A 19,375-nucleotide genomic window follows, 5' to 3' on the forward strand; every position below is an offset into this window, starting at 1 on the left:
CTGCACGTGTTTTTCATAGGTTGAATCGTCCTGTAAATTATTGTTTGTTGTAAATGTATGAGGTAATTGTGTGTTGTAACTATATGTTGTGTTTCATGCTGTCTCTTGACCAGGATGCCCTTGAAAAAGAGGTTCTTAATCTCAATGGGATCTTTTTCCTGGTTAAATAAAAGTTAAATCAAATAAAAAAAACAAATTACACAGAACATTATTGTAACAAAGTACACTGTTCTTTTTTTTTTTTTAGAAAAAAAAAAGGGTGTCAATATTGCTCACCGAAAGGAAAAAAACCCCAATAATAACAATTTGTGAATCTTTGTAACATGAATGTCATATAAACAGACTTTCCAGTGTGAAACATAGCAGAAGAGTGATTTGTTAAGATCAATGCTTTTCATGAATTTTATTTTTTAATTTATATTTGGTATTTATTTTAAAACTTTTAGTTAACACAAACAACTTTGCATCATATTTTTTCACTTACATTTTTTTTATGTTGCAATTTTACAACTTTTTGGTCCTAATTCTACGGTCATTTTTTACAGTGTAATGATTTTTTCTGATGGTTTTTTTTTTATTGTTCATATTGTTGTACTGACTGGAGTAGCACTCACAATGACAAAGTCTATTCTATTCTATTCTATTCTATTCTATTCTATTCTATTCTATTCTATTCTATTCATATAAAACAATCCACATACAAGTGTGAACATTTTCAGTTATAAATCTCACATTATGTCACAGTTTGATTCATTTGTTTCTTCTTCTTTGTTGGTTTTGTCGCAGGTTTTGTGGCATCTCGACATCTTCCGCAGAAGCTTTCGACAGCTGACCACACACAAATGCATGGAGGACTCGTGTATCTTCTGCGCTCTGAAGGTACAAACACTTTTTCATTTGGTTTGAGGTGGATTTCACCTGAAAAGCCTCTTTAGTTTGTTGGTGGTTTTACTTTTTTTCATTTTCTGTCTGTTTCTGTGAGTCTCATGAGGAGTGAGCAGTTCAGAAAAAAATAAAAAGTGCTGAAGTTTTGCAAAAATTACGACAAAAATAACTGAAAACTAACAAGAGCAGAATAAGTGTAGTTTGAAAAATATAAAAAAAAAACATCCAAAATGTTTAAAAAAAGAAATTAAAAAATGCATATTTGATTTATTTTCATTTCACTTAAGTCTGTTTTGTGAAATTTAATAATAGTGGTTAGAAATAAATATAATAAAATATGACAAATTCCATCTAATTGAGTATTCTTGTACGCATGGCTCGACGGGTGGGGGGGGGTTATACATATTGATATCGTCTGATACTAAAAAATTCAGATTTTTTTCCATATCGCCATGCCCTATTTACATGTATTACTATTTATTTAACATAGATAGTGTGTTCTTTAAAATTGAATAAATATAAATAAATAAATATAACTGATTACAATATTGCAAACATATACAACAGTTGCATCATAGATAACCTCAATGTTAACTTCAGAGTCTTTTTGTAAAAACTAAACTTTGATCACATTCACATTATGATTAATTTAAGAATAGGTTTTTCTGAAAGTGGAATAAATGTAGTAAGAAAAACATAGTAAATATTTTAAAAATCTAAGAAAAGGTAAAATTTTTGTTGTATTTACATTAGGGCTGTAAGAAAATATCAGTTCTGAAATATAGCACGATATGTCATTTCACAATACTGTATCGATTTTAAAAAGTACTGTATCGATATTTTTAGGTATTTATTCAAATGCAGATATTGTGAAGGCTCATTTTTGCTTTTTGTTTTTCTTTTATTTATTATTATTTAAGACTCTTTTATTAAATAATCTTAGTCCCTTTGTTGGGATCGCACAAAAATAATGTTCTGATGTTAGTTCTGAACTTAAACTGTAATGTCTATAAAACATAATTTCAGTTTGAACACATTTTGTGATATAGCATTAGATCCTGTTCTGATCAAATAAAAATGTGTTTAGTGTTAGTGGATATTTTGGGGGCAATTCAATTCTTCAAGGAAATAACCATTTAACAAAAAAGAAACAAACAAAAAAAAAAAATAGCCTTTTTAACAGTATCATGATATATCATGATATATCGTATCGTGATCCTAGTATTGTGATTTGTATCATATTGCCAGATTGTTGCCAATACACAACCCAAATTTGCATTAAAAATAACATAAATATAGCGAGAAAAAACTACTGAAACATAAAAATATGCAACAGTTTTGTCATAAATTACATCAAAAACCATTTAACTATTTGTTTTATGGTGGAACAAATCCAGTAAATAGATTTATTAAATGTCTATTCTTTAGTCGAATATGCACATGAGTATGTATCCATGTGACCTTTACACCTCCAGTGTACATTCCCAGTATGCTGTTGTTCTTTTGTTTCCGGTTTCTACCGTTAATTTCTCCCTGTAGACGATCATGTTCAGTTCAAACTCCTCCGTATGGGAACCAGTCAGACAGAAGATGAAGTGTTCTATCTGTAGCATCATGAAACCCTGATAATGAAGTGGCCTTATGCAGCTCGCTTCCAGCCATTTGTTGCATCGATGATGACAAATCCACGTCTGAGCGAAAGGCTTGTGTGTCGGTGTGTGTGTGTGTGTGTGTGTGTGTGTTGCGTCGATGTGTGTGTTCTACACGCCGCTCTGTCTCCGGCTCTTCTCTGTAATTAATTGGCCGACTGAAAGCGCTGAGCCAGCAGAGCCCACGCTGCGATGATACACACTCCTACGTACGCACACAAATCTTAAGGCGCACACGGGAGGAAGCTCTCAAACACATATGCATCTGGAGAGGCTCGCAAATCTGTTTTCAGCGCCATGGGACGGTCTTTTAGTCTGGGTTTGGTCCACACACAGGCCTAGTCCAGCAGGAGGATGGTGGATCACACACATGCATTAGGCAGTGTCTGTGGTCACATCCAATCTGATATACACTACGAACAAAAAATTTAAGATATTTGGAATTTTTGGGCTGTTTTTTTCAGTTGGGATTCGTGCACAGCGCCTTTTACTTTCGTGTGTGAATTGAATTGAAGCACTTTTTAAAAAAATTTATTATTTTATTTTTATTTTTATTTTTATTTTTATTTTTATTTATTTTATTTATTTTATTTATTTTATTTATTTTATTCATTTTTTCATTTTTATTTTTATTTATTTATTTTTTTAATTTAACACATTTTTTTTAATGGCCAGACATAGTTTTATTTACAAATGGCAAAAATTACAAAAAAAAAAAAAAAAATTACAAAAAAAAAAAAAGAAATATCCTTAACTTTTTGCTTGTAGTGTATGTGAAGTACATTATGTGGACAAAAGTATGTGGACACGTTGTTTTCAGGTGTTTCTTTTCTAACGGGTCTGCGATACAAAACAATAATGACTAATGACAGAATATAGTTTTATATTGGAACTACAAAAGCACTTAGAGAGCGCAGACCTCCGCCAAGGCAGATCAGTACCCCCCCCCCCCCCCCCCCCCCCCCGATCACCACCACAATGTAATCATTTGTTCCTTGTGCCAGTATCATCATTTCCTGAAAATTTCATCAAAATCCTTCCATAACTTTTTGAGTTATCTTGCTAACAGTTGGACAAACAAGCAAAAAAATCCCCCCCTTGATCACCACCAAAATTTTATCATTTATTCCTTGTGCCAGTATCAACATTTCAACATTATTGTGTTTGTATTTATCTGTTTGCTTTTTAATGTGGATCATGAGTCTGGAATAAAGCTTATCTATTTGCTAAATATTTCATCAAAATTCGTCCATAACTTTTGGAGTTATCTTGCTAAAAGACAGACAGACAAATAAAACCTGAAAAAAACATTACCTCCTCCTTGGCGGAGGTAATAAATATCATTACATTGGTTAGTTTGGTTAAATGATCTTTTCAGAGATGGTTTTTACTTAATTTCTCTCAGCATTTCATTTTTTTATCCATTACTATGATTTTAAATGTTCTTCCTCTAAATTTCTAAAATATTTTTCATGCTCTGAGTGTAAATAATTATTTTCTGCCACAACTAACCACCTACTTTCATCACATCTCCCATTAAACTTTAAGGAAATATTGATGTTTGTAAACTTAATGGACATAAATACTGGGACACATCATGTCTACAGCTGTAAGACATGCTTCCTGGACCTGACTGTGTGAAAGTGTGAAATCTACAATATTAATGTCAGTACGTTCCCATTATCAGTCAGTGAAGTATTAGAACTTAAATGACTTGAGATGAACAGCAAAAAAAAAAAAAATAGACCATCAAAAGTCATCAAACCAATGTTCATTTCATGTTCAATTATTATTCATTGTGTATCTTGTATGTGTTTTATGTTGTTTGGACTTTGAATGGCTGCTAATTTGGCCAAGTCTCCCTTGCAAAAGAGATTCCTAATCTTAATGGGACTTCCTGGTTAAACAAAGGTAGAATAAATAAATAAATAAAAATAAAAGGTGTCATAGTTGTTTTAGTTCAGGTTCCACCTTCAGCCCAATTGTGATCTCAAGTAAAATACTAACATAACAAGAAAAGCACTTAAAGAGCGCAGACCTCCACCAAGACAGAGCTGCCCCCCCCCCCCCAATCACCACCAAAATTTAATTGTTTCTTCCTTGTGCCAGTATCAACATTTCCTGAAAATGCCATGAAAATCCATCCATAACTTTTTAAGTTATCATGCTAACAAACAAACACGCGTGCAAACACACAAAGCAAAGTGATCACAATATCTCCTGGTGGAGGTAATAACCTATAAATAATGACTCGGCATTTAAATCAAAAATTTCGTTGTAAAAAGTTGGTATCGGATCAGTATCGGCAAAACTAATCCCAAAAGAAATCGGATCGGAAGCAAAAAAAATCCAGATCGGGACATCGCTAACAGTGACTTTAACCTTTCCAACTCATACAGTTCAGTTTTTTATGTGTCTTTTAAGGCTGTGCTCATATTTCCTTGTCGTATCTGAAGAAAAACCGAATGAGAAATAAACATGTTTGCTCATTTCAACCCCGCAGCTAAACACGCTCTAACACTTGTGCACACTGGGAAATTAAAACGTCCGTTTCAGTCGTGGGGAATAAAGATGTAGGTGTTTGTAAAAGATGACGAGGCCTGGGTGTCGTAGTAAACCCAAGTTCACATCCTGCCCGTCGGCTATCCCTCTGGAAATCACTGCAACACTTTATCTCCCTGAAACGCTCGCAAACATGCAGATGCACACATAAGGAAGAGGAAGAGGAGGAGGAGGAAGAGGAGGAGATGGGATGGGATGGGATGGGATGAGGGGGTGGAAGGAGAAAGATGAATGAATGTGGGAGTTGGTGTAGATGGGTCCTGTCTTCACACTTAGAGCAGCACGACAGCACACACAGACACACAACGGAACACACACTGAAACACACACCTCCCTCTCCTACTCGCTGCCTCATCCCTCCTTCCTCCTCCTCCTCCTCCTCCTCCTCCTCTCTCTGTAGGGTATATTCCCCCTCCATTCTCCTTGGCGCATTGCTGCAGTCAGCACCGCCACCATAACACACACATACACTCACGGATGTCCACACACACACACACACACACACACACATTCCCCTTTTCCCTCGTCTCTAACGCACACACTCGCTGTCAGCACGACTGCATTACCTTTCCCGTTGCCAACACACTCCACCTATTGTTTTAGAACACTCGCACAAATCCACCGTCCTGCTTCCACAAGTCCAACGTCGGGCTTTAATTAGATGGAAAAAAAAAAAAAAAACACTCTGAATTCAATAGAGACGTGGACGTACCTCTGTGAATCGTGTCCATTCATTACATTCACGGCTCATATGTGGGTTTTATGGGTTAAACGAGCTTTTAGATGCTTTAATTAAGAAAAAGTAACACACATCGGTCCAAACCCTTTAGGAGTGTTTTTCAAAAACTATAAAATTTTGATATCACGATTTCAAAAAGCTGTATCTTGGAAGGGTTTTGAGATAAAGTCATAGTGTAAATGAGAAAAATATTGGATATGACCCAAAGTTTATGATGGGAATAAACGTATTCATCTAATTTACATACTGTAACATCACAGGGCGGGGGCCATATTGGATTGGGTAACTTTTAGTAAAATTGAACTTTGAACATATTTACACGGAAGTTTGTTTGTTTTTTTTTTTTTAATTATTTTTATTAGTCATTTTTATTTTTACTTACAAAGTCACAAGAAGAAGAAGAAGAAGAAGAAGAAGAAGAAGAAGAAGAAGAAGAAGAAGAAGAAGAAGCAGAATTCACCAGAAATAAAAAAAAAAAAACAACAATAGGCGAAACCAAAACAAAAACTAGAAAAGCACTCAGAGAGCACAGACCTCAGACATCAGTGCAGACATCAGTGCCCCCAACCCCCTGATCACCACCAAAATTTTATCATTTTTTCCTTGTGCCAGTATCAACATTTCCTGAAATTTTCATCCAAATCCGTCCATAACTTGTTGAGTTATCTTGCACACGGACAGACAGACAAACAGACAGACAAACCAACACCGGCAAAAACATAACCACCTTGGTGGAGGTAAAAAGACCGTAGCTACGAAGGAAAAACAAAAAACAAAAAAACAAAAAACTGGTAGAGGACAAGAACCAAGACAACAGACAAAATATACATGTATTTATTTATATATACATGGAAGTTTTGTATGTGTTTTTTGTTTTTTTAATCTTATCCTTGAAATAAATTAACTTAAACATTAGTAAAAAGTAAAATGCAATAAGTTTTAGTATCTTTTTAGGCAAATCTATCCAAACTAAAACCAAACCAGAAAAGCACTCGGAGAGTGAAGACCTCCACCAAGGCAGATCAGTGAAAACCTCGCTAAAGTGCTGCTAAAAGTATTAAAAATCTTCTACGTCTCTCTCACCGACTGCACTCTGCTGCTCTCTGCTCTGCCCACTTCCACCCCTCCCCCTCAGTCAATGCAGGCCTCTCCCCTAATCTGTGATACAGCAATAGAAAGAACCCAATCTCAACTAAAAGATAATGTTTAAATTTTAGCACAAACTGTTCTGGAGTTAGGATAATTTGAATGACGATATATGTCTATATATATATATATATATATATATATATATATATATATATATATATATATATATGTGTATTAATGCTGTCAAACAATTAAAATTTTTAATCACATTAATCACAGGGTTGGTGTGGATTTATTTCTATTAATCACAATTAAATGTCATTCATTTTTAATCTATATTCAGGGTTTGCACGGCGTCTTAAAAGGTCTTGAAATTACAAATCTGTATTTAATACCTTAAAAAAGTCTTTAAAGGGTATTAGATTTAATATGTTAGGTCTTAATTTACGTTGCCATAAACTTGTTGGCTGTGTTGTGTTTAAATGTGTCCAAGCTGTGAAGAAAGTAACATTAGTCGACTCAGTTCCACCTGTTTTATATTGAAAATAGGAACCAGCTGTTGCTAACTTTACAGCCCCTGGTGAGAAATGACTCAGAACGGTGGGAATCAAAGCGTTGGAGTAAATACATACATTTTCTTAAATTCTAGGAGTCACAAATTTGTGCCAGTATATGGCTGTGAAATAGGCTGTGAAATGGGCATTAAATTCTGTTCTCAGTAGTCTTAAAAAGGTGATAAAAAGTCTTAAATTTAACTTGTAGAAACCTGTAGGAAATCTGAATATTAATTGCGTTTCATTTTGCACGAACAAACACACTCAAGAAGTAAGGGAAAATATCTGCACTTAACGGGTTTATTAAACACCTTCAACAGTTTCAACTAAACAACTGGACCCAACTGGACCCAACTGTTCCATCTTGGTTTTTTTCTCCTCATATTTCTATCCAGAGGACCAACGTGCTGTTTAGTGTCTTCCATCTTTGTGGGTTGGTTCTGCTGCCTGTCATTACTAGGGGTGTAATAAAATATCGGTTCTGCAATATATCGCGATATTTCATATAACAAGACTGTATCGACATTAAAAAGTACTGTATCAATATTTTTAGGTATTTATTCAAATGCAGATATCGTGGAAGTTCATTTTAGTTCTTTTTGTTTTGCTTTTATTTGTTATTATTTAACACTCTTTTATTAAATAATGTTAGTTCCTTTGTTGGGATTGAACTAAAATAATGTTATGATGTTAGTTTTTAGGTGATTTTTTGGGTGGTTTTCTGGATGATTTTTGGGTGGTTTTTGGTTATTTTTGGGTGGTTTTCTGGATGATTTTTGGGTGGTTTTTGGTTATTTTTGGGTGGTTTTCTGGATGATTTTTGGGTGGTGTTTGGTTATTTTTGGGTGGTTTTCTGGATGGTTTTTTGGTGATTTTTGAGTGGTTTTCTGGATGATTTTGGGTGGTTTTTGGTGATTTTTGGGTGGTTTTCTGGATGGTTTTTTGGTGATTTTTGAGTGGTTTCTAGGTGTTTTTTTTTTTGGGTGATTTTTGATTATTTCATTAAATAATGTCAGTTCCTTTGTTGGGATTGCTCAAAAATGTTATGATGTTAGTTCTGAACTACTAGAATATGAACATTTGAACAGGATCTTAAACTGTAATGTCTGTAAAACATAATTTAAGTTTTATCACAGAAACATTTTGTGATATAGCATTAGATCCTGTTCTCATCAAATAAAAATGTGTTTAGTATTTGTGCAGACTTCTGGTGTAATTAAATTCTTCAAGGAAATAATCATTTAACAAAAAAGAAACAAACAAAAAATTACTTTTTTAACAGTATCATGATATATCGTGAAATATCGTATCGTGATCCTAGTATTGTGATTTGTATCGTATCACCAGATTCTTGCCAATACACACCCCTAATTACTACCGGGTCAGCTGACACTGGTTTATGTGACGCTAACTCTGCTGGGACAAACTGACCCACTACATTGACAGAGACGTTCAGAGTCATTCTGCTGCAGATGGGTAAATTGTGTGAAATTTTTAAATCAGATTAACCCATAAAGACCCAGTGCTACTTTTATGTCAGTTCTCAAATGAATTTTTCTCTATATTTAACCTTTCTTAAGTGATTTATTAATATAATCCTCTTTAGTTTGAGTTTTTTCAATGTAAATCATGTCTTTTTCTGTATTAAATTCACTTATCATGTAGATGTTCATGAAAACTCCGAGTAAATTCAAAGGTTATATCACATATAGAGAAAACTGAAGAAAAAGTGACATTTTCAGTCATATCTATCATTAACTGAACATAAACCCAGTGTTTCCATCCACTGTCATTGATCCAGCTCCATGAAAAATTAGTTTCTTTTTTACATTTAAACTTTCCTAATTGGTTTATCAGTATTTATCATAATGTAAACTGCAACATTTTGTATTTTTTTAGATATTTACCTATATTTAACTTTATGATCAGGGAAAATATCAGAGTAAATTCAATGGTTATTACATTAAAACAGTGGAAACTGATGAAAATGTGACTTTTTCAGCCAAATTTCTCATTAACTGAACATAAACCCAGTGTTTCCATCCACCGTCATTGATCCAACTCCATGAAAAAATGAGTTTCTTTTTTACATTCAAAATTTCCTAATTGGTTTATCAGTATTTATCGTAGTATAATCCTCTGCAATTTGCATTTTTTAGGTACTTACTTACATTTAACTTACTGATCAGGTAAAATAGAGTAAATTCAAGGGTTATTACATTAAAACAGACGAAAATGTGACTTTTTCAGTGAAATATATCATTAATTCTACACATTGAACATTTCCATCCACTGTCATTGATCCAACTCCATGGGTTTTACTGGTGAATCAATGTTGTAGAAGATGACAATGTTTCCACGGTAACTACGGAGCCTCTGAACGTCCAAATGGGTCATATCTGATGACCATGAAAAGACGAATAACTGTATTTTACACCAATTATTTACATGTATTGATAGAATTAGTGGATCAACAGGTATTAAACAGTTTAGATCAGGAGTTGGTTTTGGTCACCAGTGCCTGTTTGGGTCTTTATGGGTTAATTATGATGATGGATTAATTTTGACAGCCCTAATATACATAAATAAATAAATATATATCACTCATAATAATCCAGTTGGATGTATTATTTGTTTGGGAGCACTGATCCTACTCAGGTTTATAATAATTCAGGCATGAAAGAGTTAATGCAAGCAGATAAATTGAGTTGAACTTGTTGAAAAATCTAAATGTTATAACTACTGTAAGTCTTGGATGTAGATTCTCTAATAATGGGTGACATGATCCACCAATCATAGAGCAGCGGCCTTTGCATTTGCAGCGCGACACATTCTAAACTTGTTAAAGTGATTTAAGTTTCTGGTTTAATGCTGTAAATGCACTGATTTAAAGCTCATCACGGGCTCTAAAAGCAGCATTTAGTTCATGCGGGGGAATGGGAGTGACTTTTCCATCAGCCCAGGCAGGACTGAAGCGAGCTGCAGATGTCTAAAAGAGGGAGACATAAAAGCATGGATGACTTTCTTCAGATTGCCAACGGATAAAAATGACCCAATTTTGGTCGGTAAGAATTTTCAGCCGGGGAAAAAAAATAAAAAAATAAAAAAGTCATAAAAGTGAACGACTGATTTCACTGAAACACAAGTTGGATACCTGGGAATCTGTGCTTTAACCTCTTTAATTTCTGCAACCTGAGCAACTTATTTAGGACATATAGAGCATGGACACATGGTGGACATATGTGGACGATATAGTTTCAAGGTGATCGTGGACAGGTGTTTATCTAGGGTAGTGAAAAAATGGACCTGGATGTAGAATTTCACTCATTTATTCCTACACATGGATTTCTTCCTCTTTATTTCTTTCACTAAAGGACGCCAAGTTTTAAAGGAGTGATATTTAATTTTAATTTAAATGGAATTGTTCATTTTCCAACATTTCCCTGTGGTCTCCATAAACTGTAAATTCTCTAATTGGGTCTGAACTCTTCATTCCTTCAACTCCACAGGTCCATCTTCAACCCTATTTCTGAGTAATGACACCAGAAAGGTGGTTTGGAGCGCTGGCCCTTTAAATGCACATGAGCCACTCATCCTCTCAGCTTTAAAGGAGTGATATTTAGCTTTTTTTAATCCATAAAGACCCAAACATCCACCGTCAACTAAAACCATCTCCTGATCTAAACTGTTTAATTCCTGTTGATCCACTAATCCTATCAATACATGGAAATAATTGAATAAAATACAGTTATTCATCTTTTCATAGTCATCGAATATGTTTTTGGACGTTCAGGGCCTTTATAGTTACCATGGAAACACTGTCATCTTTTACAACATTGATTCACCAGTAAAACCCACGGAGTTGGATCAATGACAGTGGATGGACACACTGGGTTTGTGATCAGTTAATGAGAGATTTGATGAAAAAGTCAGTTTTTCTTCAGTTTTCTCTGTTTCGATATAATAAACCCTCAACTTTACTCTGAGCTTTAATGAACATCTACATGATCAGTGAATTAATTATAGGAAAATACATAACTTTCACTGAAAAAACACAAAATACAGAAGATAATATTGCAATAAATGGTGATAAATCACTTAGGAAACGTTAAATATAGAGAAAAATGTATTAAGGAACTAACACAAAAGTAACACTGGGTCTTTAAGGGTTAAATGTAATGCTTCATTTTCCATCATTTCCCCGTGGTCTCCATAAACTGTAAATACTCTGCTTGGCTCTGAATTCTTCATTCATTCAACTCCAAAGGTCCATCTTCAACCCTATTCCTAAGTAATGACACCAGAAAGGTGGTTTGGAGCGCTGGCCCTTTAAATGCACACGAGCCACTTCAGGCCCCGCCCCCTCCAGGTTGTTGGCTGTGCTGCTCTGTCCCGTTCAACCAACAACTGAACATTTGAGGTAATGGGCTCCAAGTTTGGACATATTTTCAGTCTGGACTACAACCGCTGCTGCTGACAAACAATTATGGAGAAATACTGGAGAAATGTTCGTCTGAAGTCTGGACCTGATATGAGCAAATGTGGAGACAGAACTAGTTATAAAATGGAACAAATTAAGCAGGAATTCAAACAGGTTGTAGAAATCCACTGGATTTTTGTCCAAATGAATATAAAGATAGTTTTGCAGCAGCTGGAGGGTTCAAATTCAAACTGTATGAACTATTATGGTCCAAATACACGAAGAAATGAAGCACAGACTAAGAAAATTCTCTAATAAAATTCATTTCTCAGAGTATGCCATAATTGTTTGTCAGCAGCAGCGGTTGTAGTCCAGACTGAAACTATGTCCAAACTTGGAGCCCATTACCTCAAATGTTCAGTAGTTGGTTGAGCGGGACAGAGCAACACAGCCGAAAACCTGGAGGGGGCGGGGCCTGAAGTAGTGATGTCCCGATCTGGATGTTTTTGCTTCTGGTGCGATTTTTTTTTTTAAGGATTAGTTTTGCTGATACTGATCCAATACCAAATTTTTTCAATAAAATTTTGATTTAAATTTGGAGTCATTATTTATAGGTTATTATACTATTATTTTTACTGTAGATCACAGTTGGTCTAATGTTGAACCTGAACTAAAACAACTATGACACCTTTGACTCTTAATAACTTCAGTATCATTTTTGCATTTTCCAAATTCATACTGTGGGACAAATTAGAACTTTTGGCAGATTTGTTTTGGCCCACGGACCGTATGTTTGACACTGCTGTAGTGTGTCTATGGACAGGTCCATCCATGGATTATATGGGGATGCGTTCTGCGCCATACGTTAGTGATGCGTGGACCAGCGGGTTACTCATGGGTCGGGTTGGGGCAGGTCAAATAATTCCACAAAAGCCTCGCAGGTTGAAAAAAAAACAGAAATGTGCATCACATTAAAGTGAAAGTGAAACCTATAGATGTTTTACTAATTCCTCTAAGCCTCCCGCTGTTGTGCAGCTAATTTTCCTTTTCCCTACCTTCGGAAACTTTAATTTGAGGGAGCAGGAGGTGTGTTTACCCCCCCCCAGAACTGGGTCTGGATCTTGTGACTAAACCCGATCTGATCCAATCTTCTAAAAAATGCCAGACTGGCAGCTGATACCAATTTGTAGATCGGATCAGGACATCCTTAGCGTGAAGTGGTTCTTGTGCATTTAAAGGTCCAGCGCTCCAAACCACCTTTCTGGTGTCATTACTCAGAAATAGGGTTGAAGACGGACCTGTGGAGTTGAATGAATGAAGAATTCAGACCCAAGCAGAGCATTTACAGTTTATGGAGACCACAGGGAAATGAGGGGAAATGAAGAATTCCATTTAAAAAAGGAAAAATGTCACTCCTTTTGCAGGGTTCTGATTGGTGGAAAGTCTTGTAGTGGTTAGTTTTGCTTTAATCAGCTGCAGGTCGGTCGTACATATTATGGTCTGCAAATAACCCTATGTTACTTTTATCTCAATTATTTGTGGAATTGCTTAATTTTACGACGAAACAACCTATAATGCCCATTTTCCCTCCTCATATTTGATGAATTTCTTAATATTCTGATGACAGACTGTTGTATGGTACCGTAAAATGTGCGTATGTAAACAGAATAAACCGATAGAAAATAAATAAATAAATTAAAAAAAACTCCTGTTCGGGCTGTGAACGCTGCCCTCGAAACACACTTCACTGGCCTAGCTTTCTCCCTGTTTGGTTTCGTTTCAATTTTACTCCTACAAAGCACTTTGAGAGCTGTTTTTGTCGGAGAAAAGTGCACTACAAATGCCATTTATTATTGATAGGTTGTGATATTGAGGCCGTCTGCGCTCTGAGGCTTGGGCTGCGGCGTTTTAGTGGTTTTGGTCCGGTCAGGGATCGTTGTGGGGTCGTGCTTTTTTTTTTTTTTTTACTGTAGTCGAGTCATGTTGACAACTAGTTCCACTGATTGTGTTTTATGGGTCAGCTGACAGAGGAAAAGGGTGATTTACAGGAGGTTTTTACACAAACACAAACACAACCCACTGCAGCTTCTGGCTCGGACAATGCAGTGGTATTAAAAGTATTTATGTCAGAGCCAACGGGATAAAGAATTCATAGGTTTGTGTGTGTTTGCAGAGTATCTTTGCCCAGTTCCAGTTCAGCAGTGAGCGGGTGCTGCCGTCCGATGCACTGCGCAGCGCTCTGGCCAAGACTTTCCAAGACGAGCAGCGTTTCCAGCTCGGCATCATGGACGACGCTGCAGAGTGCTTTGTGAGTCTGCCACCACACATGGACACACATTTAGTCCCTATCTGTAAAACATGCTGTTTTTACTTTGGTTTGGCTTTAATTGTACATTTGGATACTGTTTACCCCGCCCCCCCGAAGGGGAGGGAAGAGGTAGTGTTTTTGGTTCGCTTTGTTTGTTTGTTTGTTAACACTTTAACAGCAAAACTTTAGGTTGGATTCAAACCAAATTGAGTTTATAGATTGCCAGTGACCCAGAATAGATGTCATTACATTTTGGAAACAGTAGGTCAAAGTTCAAATTTTTATGAACTTTTTAAATGTTTTTTACCCCCATTTACTTATAATGGGTGAAATTTCAAAGCCTGTAGTAGCAGAACTATTGGTTGAATTCATACCATATTGGGTTTATAAATTACCAGTGACCCAGAGTTGATCTCATTACATTTTGGGAAAAGTAGGCCAAAGTTTAAATTTTTTATGAATTTTTAAAATCTTTTTTTTTTCCCCATTTACTTATAATGGGCAAAATTTCAAATGTCTATAGCAGCAAAACTATTGATTGAATTCATACCAAATTGGGCTTATAGATTGCCAGTGACCCAGAATAGATGTGATTTCATTTTGGGAAATGTAGGTCAAAGTTCAAATTTTTTATGAATTTTTAAAATCTTTTTTTTTTCCCCCATTCACTTACAATGGGCAAAATTTTGAATTGCTATAAAAACGTCAATTTTGACTCAATTTATTTAAAACATTGCAGAGATATAGAGATTAATTTTAGACATCACTCTGCAAAATGTCTGAGTGATAGCTTTTTTTTTTTTTTTTTTTAACTTTTTTGTTAAATTAAAAACAAAATTTAAAAAATTCCCATTTACTTATAATGGGTGAAAGTTCAAATGTCTGTAGCAGCAAAACTATTGGTTGAATTCATATGAAATTTGGTTTATAAGCTCCTAGTGACCCAGAATAGATGTCACTACATTTTGGGAAAAGTAGGTCAAAGTTAAAATTTTTTCTGAGTTTTTAAAATCTTTTTTTTTTTCCTCATTTACTTATAATGGGCAAAATTTCAAATATCTATAAAAACGTCAATTTTCACTCAATTTACTTAACATGTTGCAGAGACATAGAGATTAATTTTAGACATCACTGTGCGAAATATCTGTCTTTATCATTATGTTAAATTTTTGGTAATTTTCCTCATGATTTGGTTCTTTTTTGTTAATTTTCTTTATTATTTTGCTCCTTGTTAATTTTCTTTATCATTACGTTCAAATTTGGTTCACTTTCATCATAATTTGCCTCCTTTTTCTTCATTTTCTTTATTATTTAGCTCCTTATTCATGTTCTATACCATTATGTTCAATTTTTGTGAATTTTCATTATGATTTGGCTCCTTTTTGTCAGTTTTCTTTAATATTTGCCTCCTTTTTATTACTTTTCTTTATCATTTTGCTCCTTCCTGTTAGTTTTCTTTACCATTATGTTAAAAATTTAGACTTTCTTCACACTTTTGCTCCTTTTTGTTCATTTTCTTCATTATTTGGCTCCTTCTTGTTAGTTTTCTTTACTATTTATTTAAATTTTTGTTCACTGTCTTCATACTTTTGCTCCTTTTTGTTCATTTTTCTTCATTATTTGGCTCCTTCTTGTTAGTTTTCTTTACTATTTATTTAAATTTTGGTTCACTTTCTTCATACTTTTGCTCCTCTTTGTTCATTTTCTTCATTATTTTGCTACTTTTCCCCTTCCACCATTGTTAATTTGTTTTGAATATGACCTACGAGGGTTGGATTTAGACACAATGCTCTCCTCTTCACAATGACATTGAGACTCCATCGATAACAGATTCAGTCTGAACATTGTTTAGTCACATGCTGCAGTTTATACAGACTGTCTTTCATTATGTAAAGTCTTCGAATCTGAAACTCTTTGTAAAATGTCACCGTTCACATGTGTCCGATTCGTGTCTTTGCGTCTGATGTGAGGACCTCCACGGCGTCCATGTGTGCGTCTGTCCGTCCGTCCGTGTGTATGTATGTGTGTGTGTCCGCCTGAGAGGCAGCGTCTGATCGATTGGTCGTAAATGTGTTCAGTCAGGGAATCCGTCGGCTTCTTATGAAATATAGATGCTGCTCCCACGGTCAGATTAACACGAGCACCAACAGAGAAGAACCATCAAACACACACAGGGTTCTGTCGTATATGTAGAAAACGCACGCCTTATTTCTGCTCTTTCATCCATTCTGTTTTATGTGTGTGTGTTAATGGGTAGCTGTTGTTTTTTTTTCCTTTATTGGACTTTAGTTTACATATATTAAAAATATTAAAATAAAAACAATATGGATATTCAAGTACAAATGTACGGCATGTGGACAAAAGTATGTGGACATGTTGAATTCAGGTGTTTCTTTTCTGACAGGGGTCTGGGATACAAAACAATAACAACAAATGTCATAATATAGCTTTATATTGGGATAAATATCATTGTATCGCATTGGTTTGTAAGGAAATATGGGTGTTTATAAACTATATGGACAAAAGTATTGGGACACATCATGTCTACAGCTGTAAGATGTCCTGTTCATGAGGATTTAAGACAAAAACATCAATATTTCCTAAAGTTTAATGGTAGATTTTTCTTCCTAAGTGAAGTAGATGGTTAATTGTGGTAGAAAGTCATTATTTACAGTCAGAACATGAAAAATATTTTTAGAAATTTAGAGGAAGAACATTTTAAATCATTGTCATGGATAAAAAAAAAAAATGCAAACAAAATCAATGTTGAGAGAAATTAAGTAAAAACCATGTCATAATATAGTTTTATGTTGGGATAAATATCATTGTATTGCATTGTTTAGTAAGGAAATAGTGATCTTTCTAAACTATATGGACAAAAGTATTGGGACACTTCATGTCTACAGCTGTCAGATGTCCTGCTCATGAGGATTTGAGATAAAAACATCAATATTTCCTTAAAGTTTAATGGTAGATTTTTCTTCCTCAGTGAGATGTGAAGAAAGTAGATGATTAGTTGTGGTAGAAAATTATTATTTACAGTCAGAACAGGAAAATTTTATTTAGAAATTTAGAGGTAGAACATTTAAAATTATAGTCATGGATAAAAAAACAACTAAATCAATGTAGAGAGAAATTAAGTCAAAACCATCTCTGAGGCATTTTAGAAGCAAAGATAACAATTTAAACCAAACTAACCAATGCAAAGATATTTATCCCAATATAAAACTATATTCTGACATTAGTCATTACTGTTTTGTATCCCAGACCCCTGTTAGAAAAGAAACACCTGATTTCAACGCGTCCACATACTTTTGGCTATATAGTGTATGTACAGTATGAAAAACAGTGTGAACAATAAGTTTTCAGTGAGATATAAGAACTTATTTTTAGACAATAGATCGGGAAAGTCTTATTTCAAGAAATCTTACCAAGATAATTTTACTTCTTCCATTGGCAGATTTTTTTACTTGAATTAACCCAAAAAATCTTGAATTAAGCAAAAAAAAATCTTGAATTAAGCAAAAAAAAAAAAAAATTCTGCCAATGGAACAAGTGAAAATTATCTTGACAAGATTTCTTGAAATAAGATTCTCCAGATCTATTGTCTAAAAATCAGTTCTGATATCTCACTGAGAAGTTCCTCTTTAGGTGATTCTGTCTGATTTTAAGTGTGATGAGATATTTGGACTAGAAATGAGAAAAATACACTTGGTAAGATTTTGATTTCTTCCAGTGTGTTAGAAAAGAAACACCTGAATTCAACGTGTCCACATACTTTTGTCCATATCGTGCATCATCCTTTCATTCAGCGTCAAATGGGATTTTCAAGGATAATATTGTCTTTGTTTTGTTGTCTACCTCTTTAAAAAAATGATTTAACAGTGTTGCATTCACTGACACTACGTACAAACGTCTTCTGAGCCAACGCGTCTGATTTACCTTCTGCTTTTTTTAGGAAAACCTCCTGATGCGGATCCACTTCCACATCAGTGCGGAAAGTCGGGAAGACATCTGCACGGCCAAACACTGTATACCCCACCAGAAGTTCGCCATGACTCTGTTCGAACAGGTGGGACACACACCGTTCACACACAGCTGACACTATTTACACAAGTGGGTGTGACACTGTGGAGTACAGTGCATGATGGGTAATGGTGCAGAAACACTTCCAAAAATGATCAAACTTATACTTGAAAAAGACACAGAACACTCAAACTGTGACTCGTAGTACTTATAAATAAATACCATTCATTTACATGTTTATACTCAGTTTATTCTAAGTCCCGCCTGCTGCACTGGATCTTGATCAAAATTCTCTTACGTTTCTCTTATATTTTCTCTCATTTTTCCATTAAGCGAAAAAATATGAGGTGTCAACTCCATTATTTATTATATCAACCTTTATTTAACCAGGAAAAAACTACTCAGTGAGATTAAAGACTTTTGTAGCAGAGAGCCAAGAGGCAGAAGTTATAGAAAGTAGGAATTTCAGCCAAACATCCACACTAAAAACATACATAAAACAGCATCATAAAAACATGCAGATACATACGTTTTGCTCATTTTGTTCAGTTTGATAATTATTTGGCAATTTTTTGTTTATTTTGTTTTTTATGTTTTTTGGTCATTTTGGTCATTTTTGGTTTTTTTCGTTATTTTGATAATTTTATTGTTTATTTGAGTCATTTTTGTTCAGTTTGTAAATTAGTTGGCCATTTTTTGTTTATTTTGATTTGTTTTTTTTTTTTTTTACTTTTTTGGTAATTTTGGTCATTATTTTGGTCATTTATATAGTTTCTTATTTTGGTCATTTTTGTTGTTTTTGGTTATTTTGATAATTTTGTTGTTTATTTGAGTCATTTTTGTTCAGTTTGTAAATTATTTGGCCATTTTTTGTTCATTTCGTTGGTTTTTTGTTATTTTTTTTGTTTTGTTGGTCATTTTTGTGTGGTTTGTAATTTTGGTAGTGTTTGCTCTTTTTTTTATTATTTTTTTTTTTTTTTGTATTTTTTTTTTTTTTTTTTTTTTTTTAAATTTATTATGTTTAGTTTAAGATTTTCTTTTCCAGACTGCCCTGGCCAAGACAACAGCAGCAGAATGTACAGAAAGTAGAAATTTCAGCCATATATCCACACTAAAAACATACATATACATATATCTTGCTCA

At 34.4% G+C, this 19,375-nt stretch overlaps 1 protein-coding gene across 1 annotated transcript in view; it reads left to right on the forward strand.

Moving 5' to 3' along the window:
* The window catches only part of usp54b (ubiquitin specific peptidase 54b), a 101,019-nt gene that overhangs the window by 16,887 nt on the left and 64,757 nt on the right, over window positions 1–19,375 (forward strand). The window contains exons 2-4 of the mRNA XM_030121937.1: window positions 787–879; window positions 14,072–14,206; window positions 18,165–18,278. Coding sequence (XP_029977797.1) covers window positions 787–879; window positions 14,072–14,206; window positions 18,165–18,278 — 342 coding nt within the window. The remainder of the gene's footprint in view (window positions 1–786; window positions 880–14,071; window positions 14,207–18,164; window positions 18,279–19,375) is intronic.

This window comes from Sphaeramia orbicularis, chromosome 19, assembly GCF_902148855.1.
Source record: "Sphaeramia orbicularis chromosome 19, fSphaOr1.1, whole genome shotgun sequence".
Taxonomy (NCBI): domain Eukaryota; kingdom Metazoa; phylum Chordata; class Actinopteri; order Kurtiformes; family Apogonidae; genus Sphaeramia; species Sphaeramia orbicularis.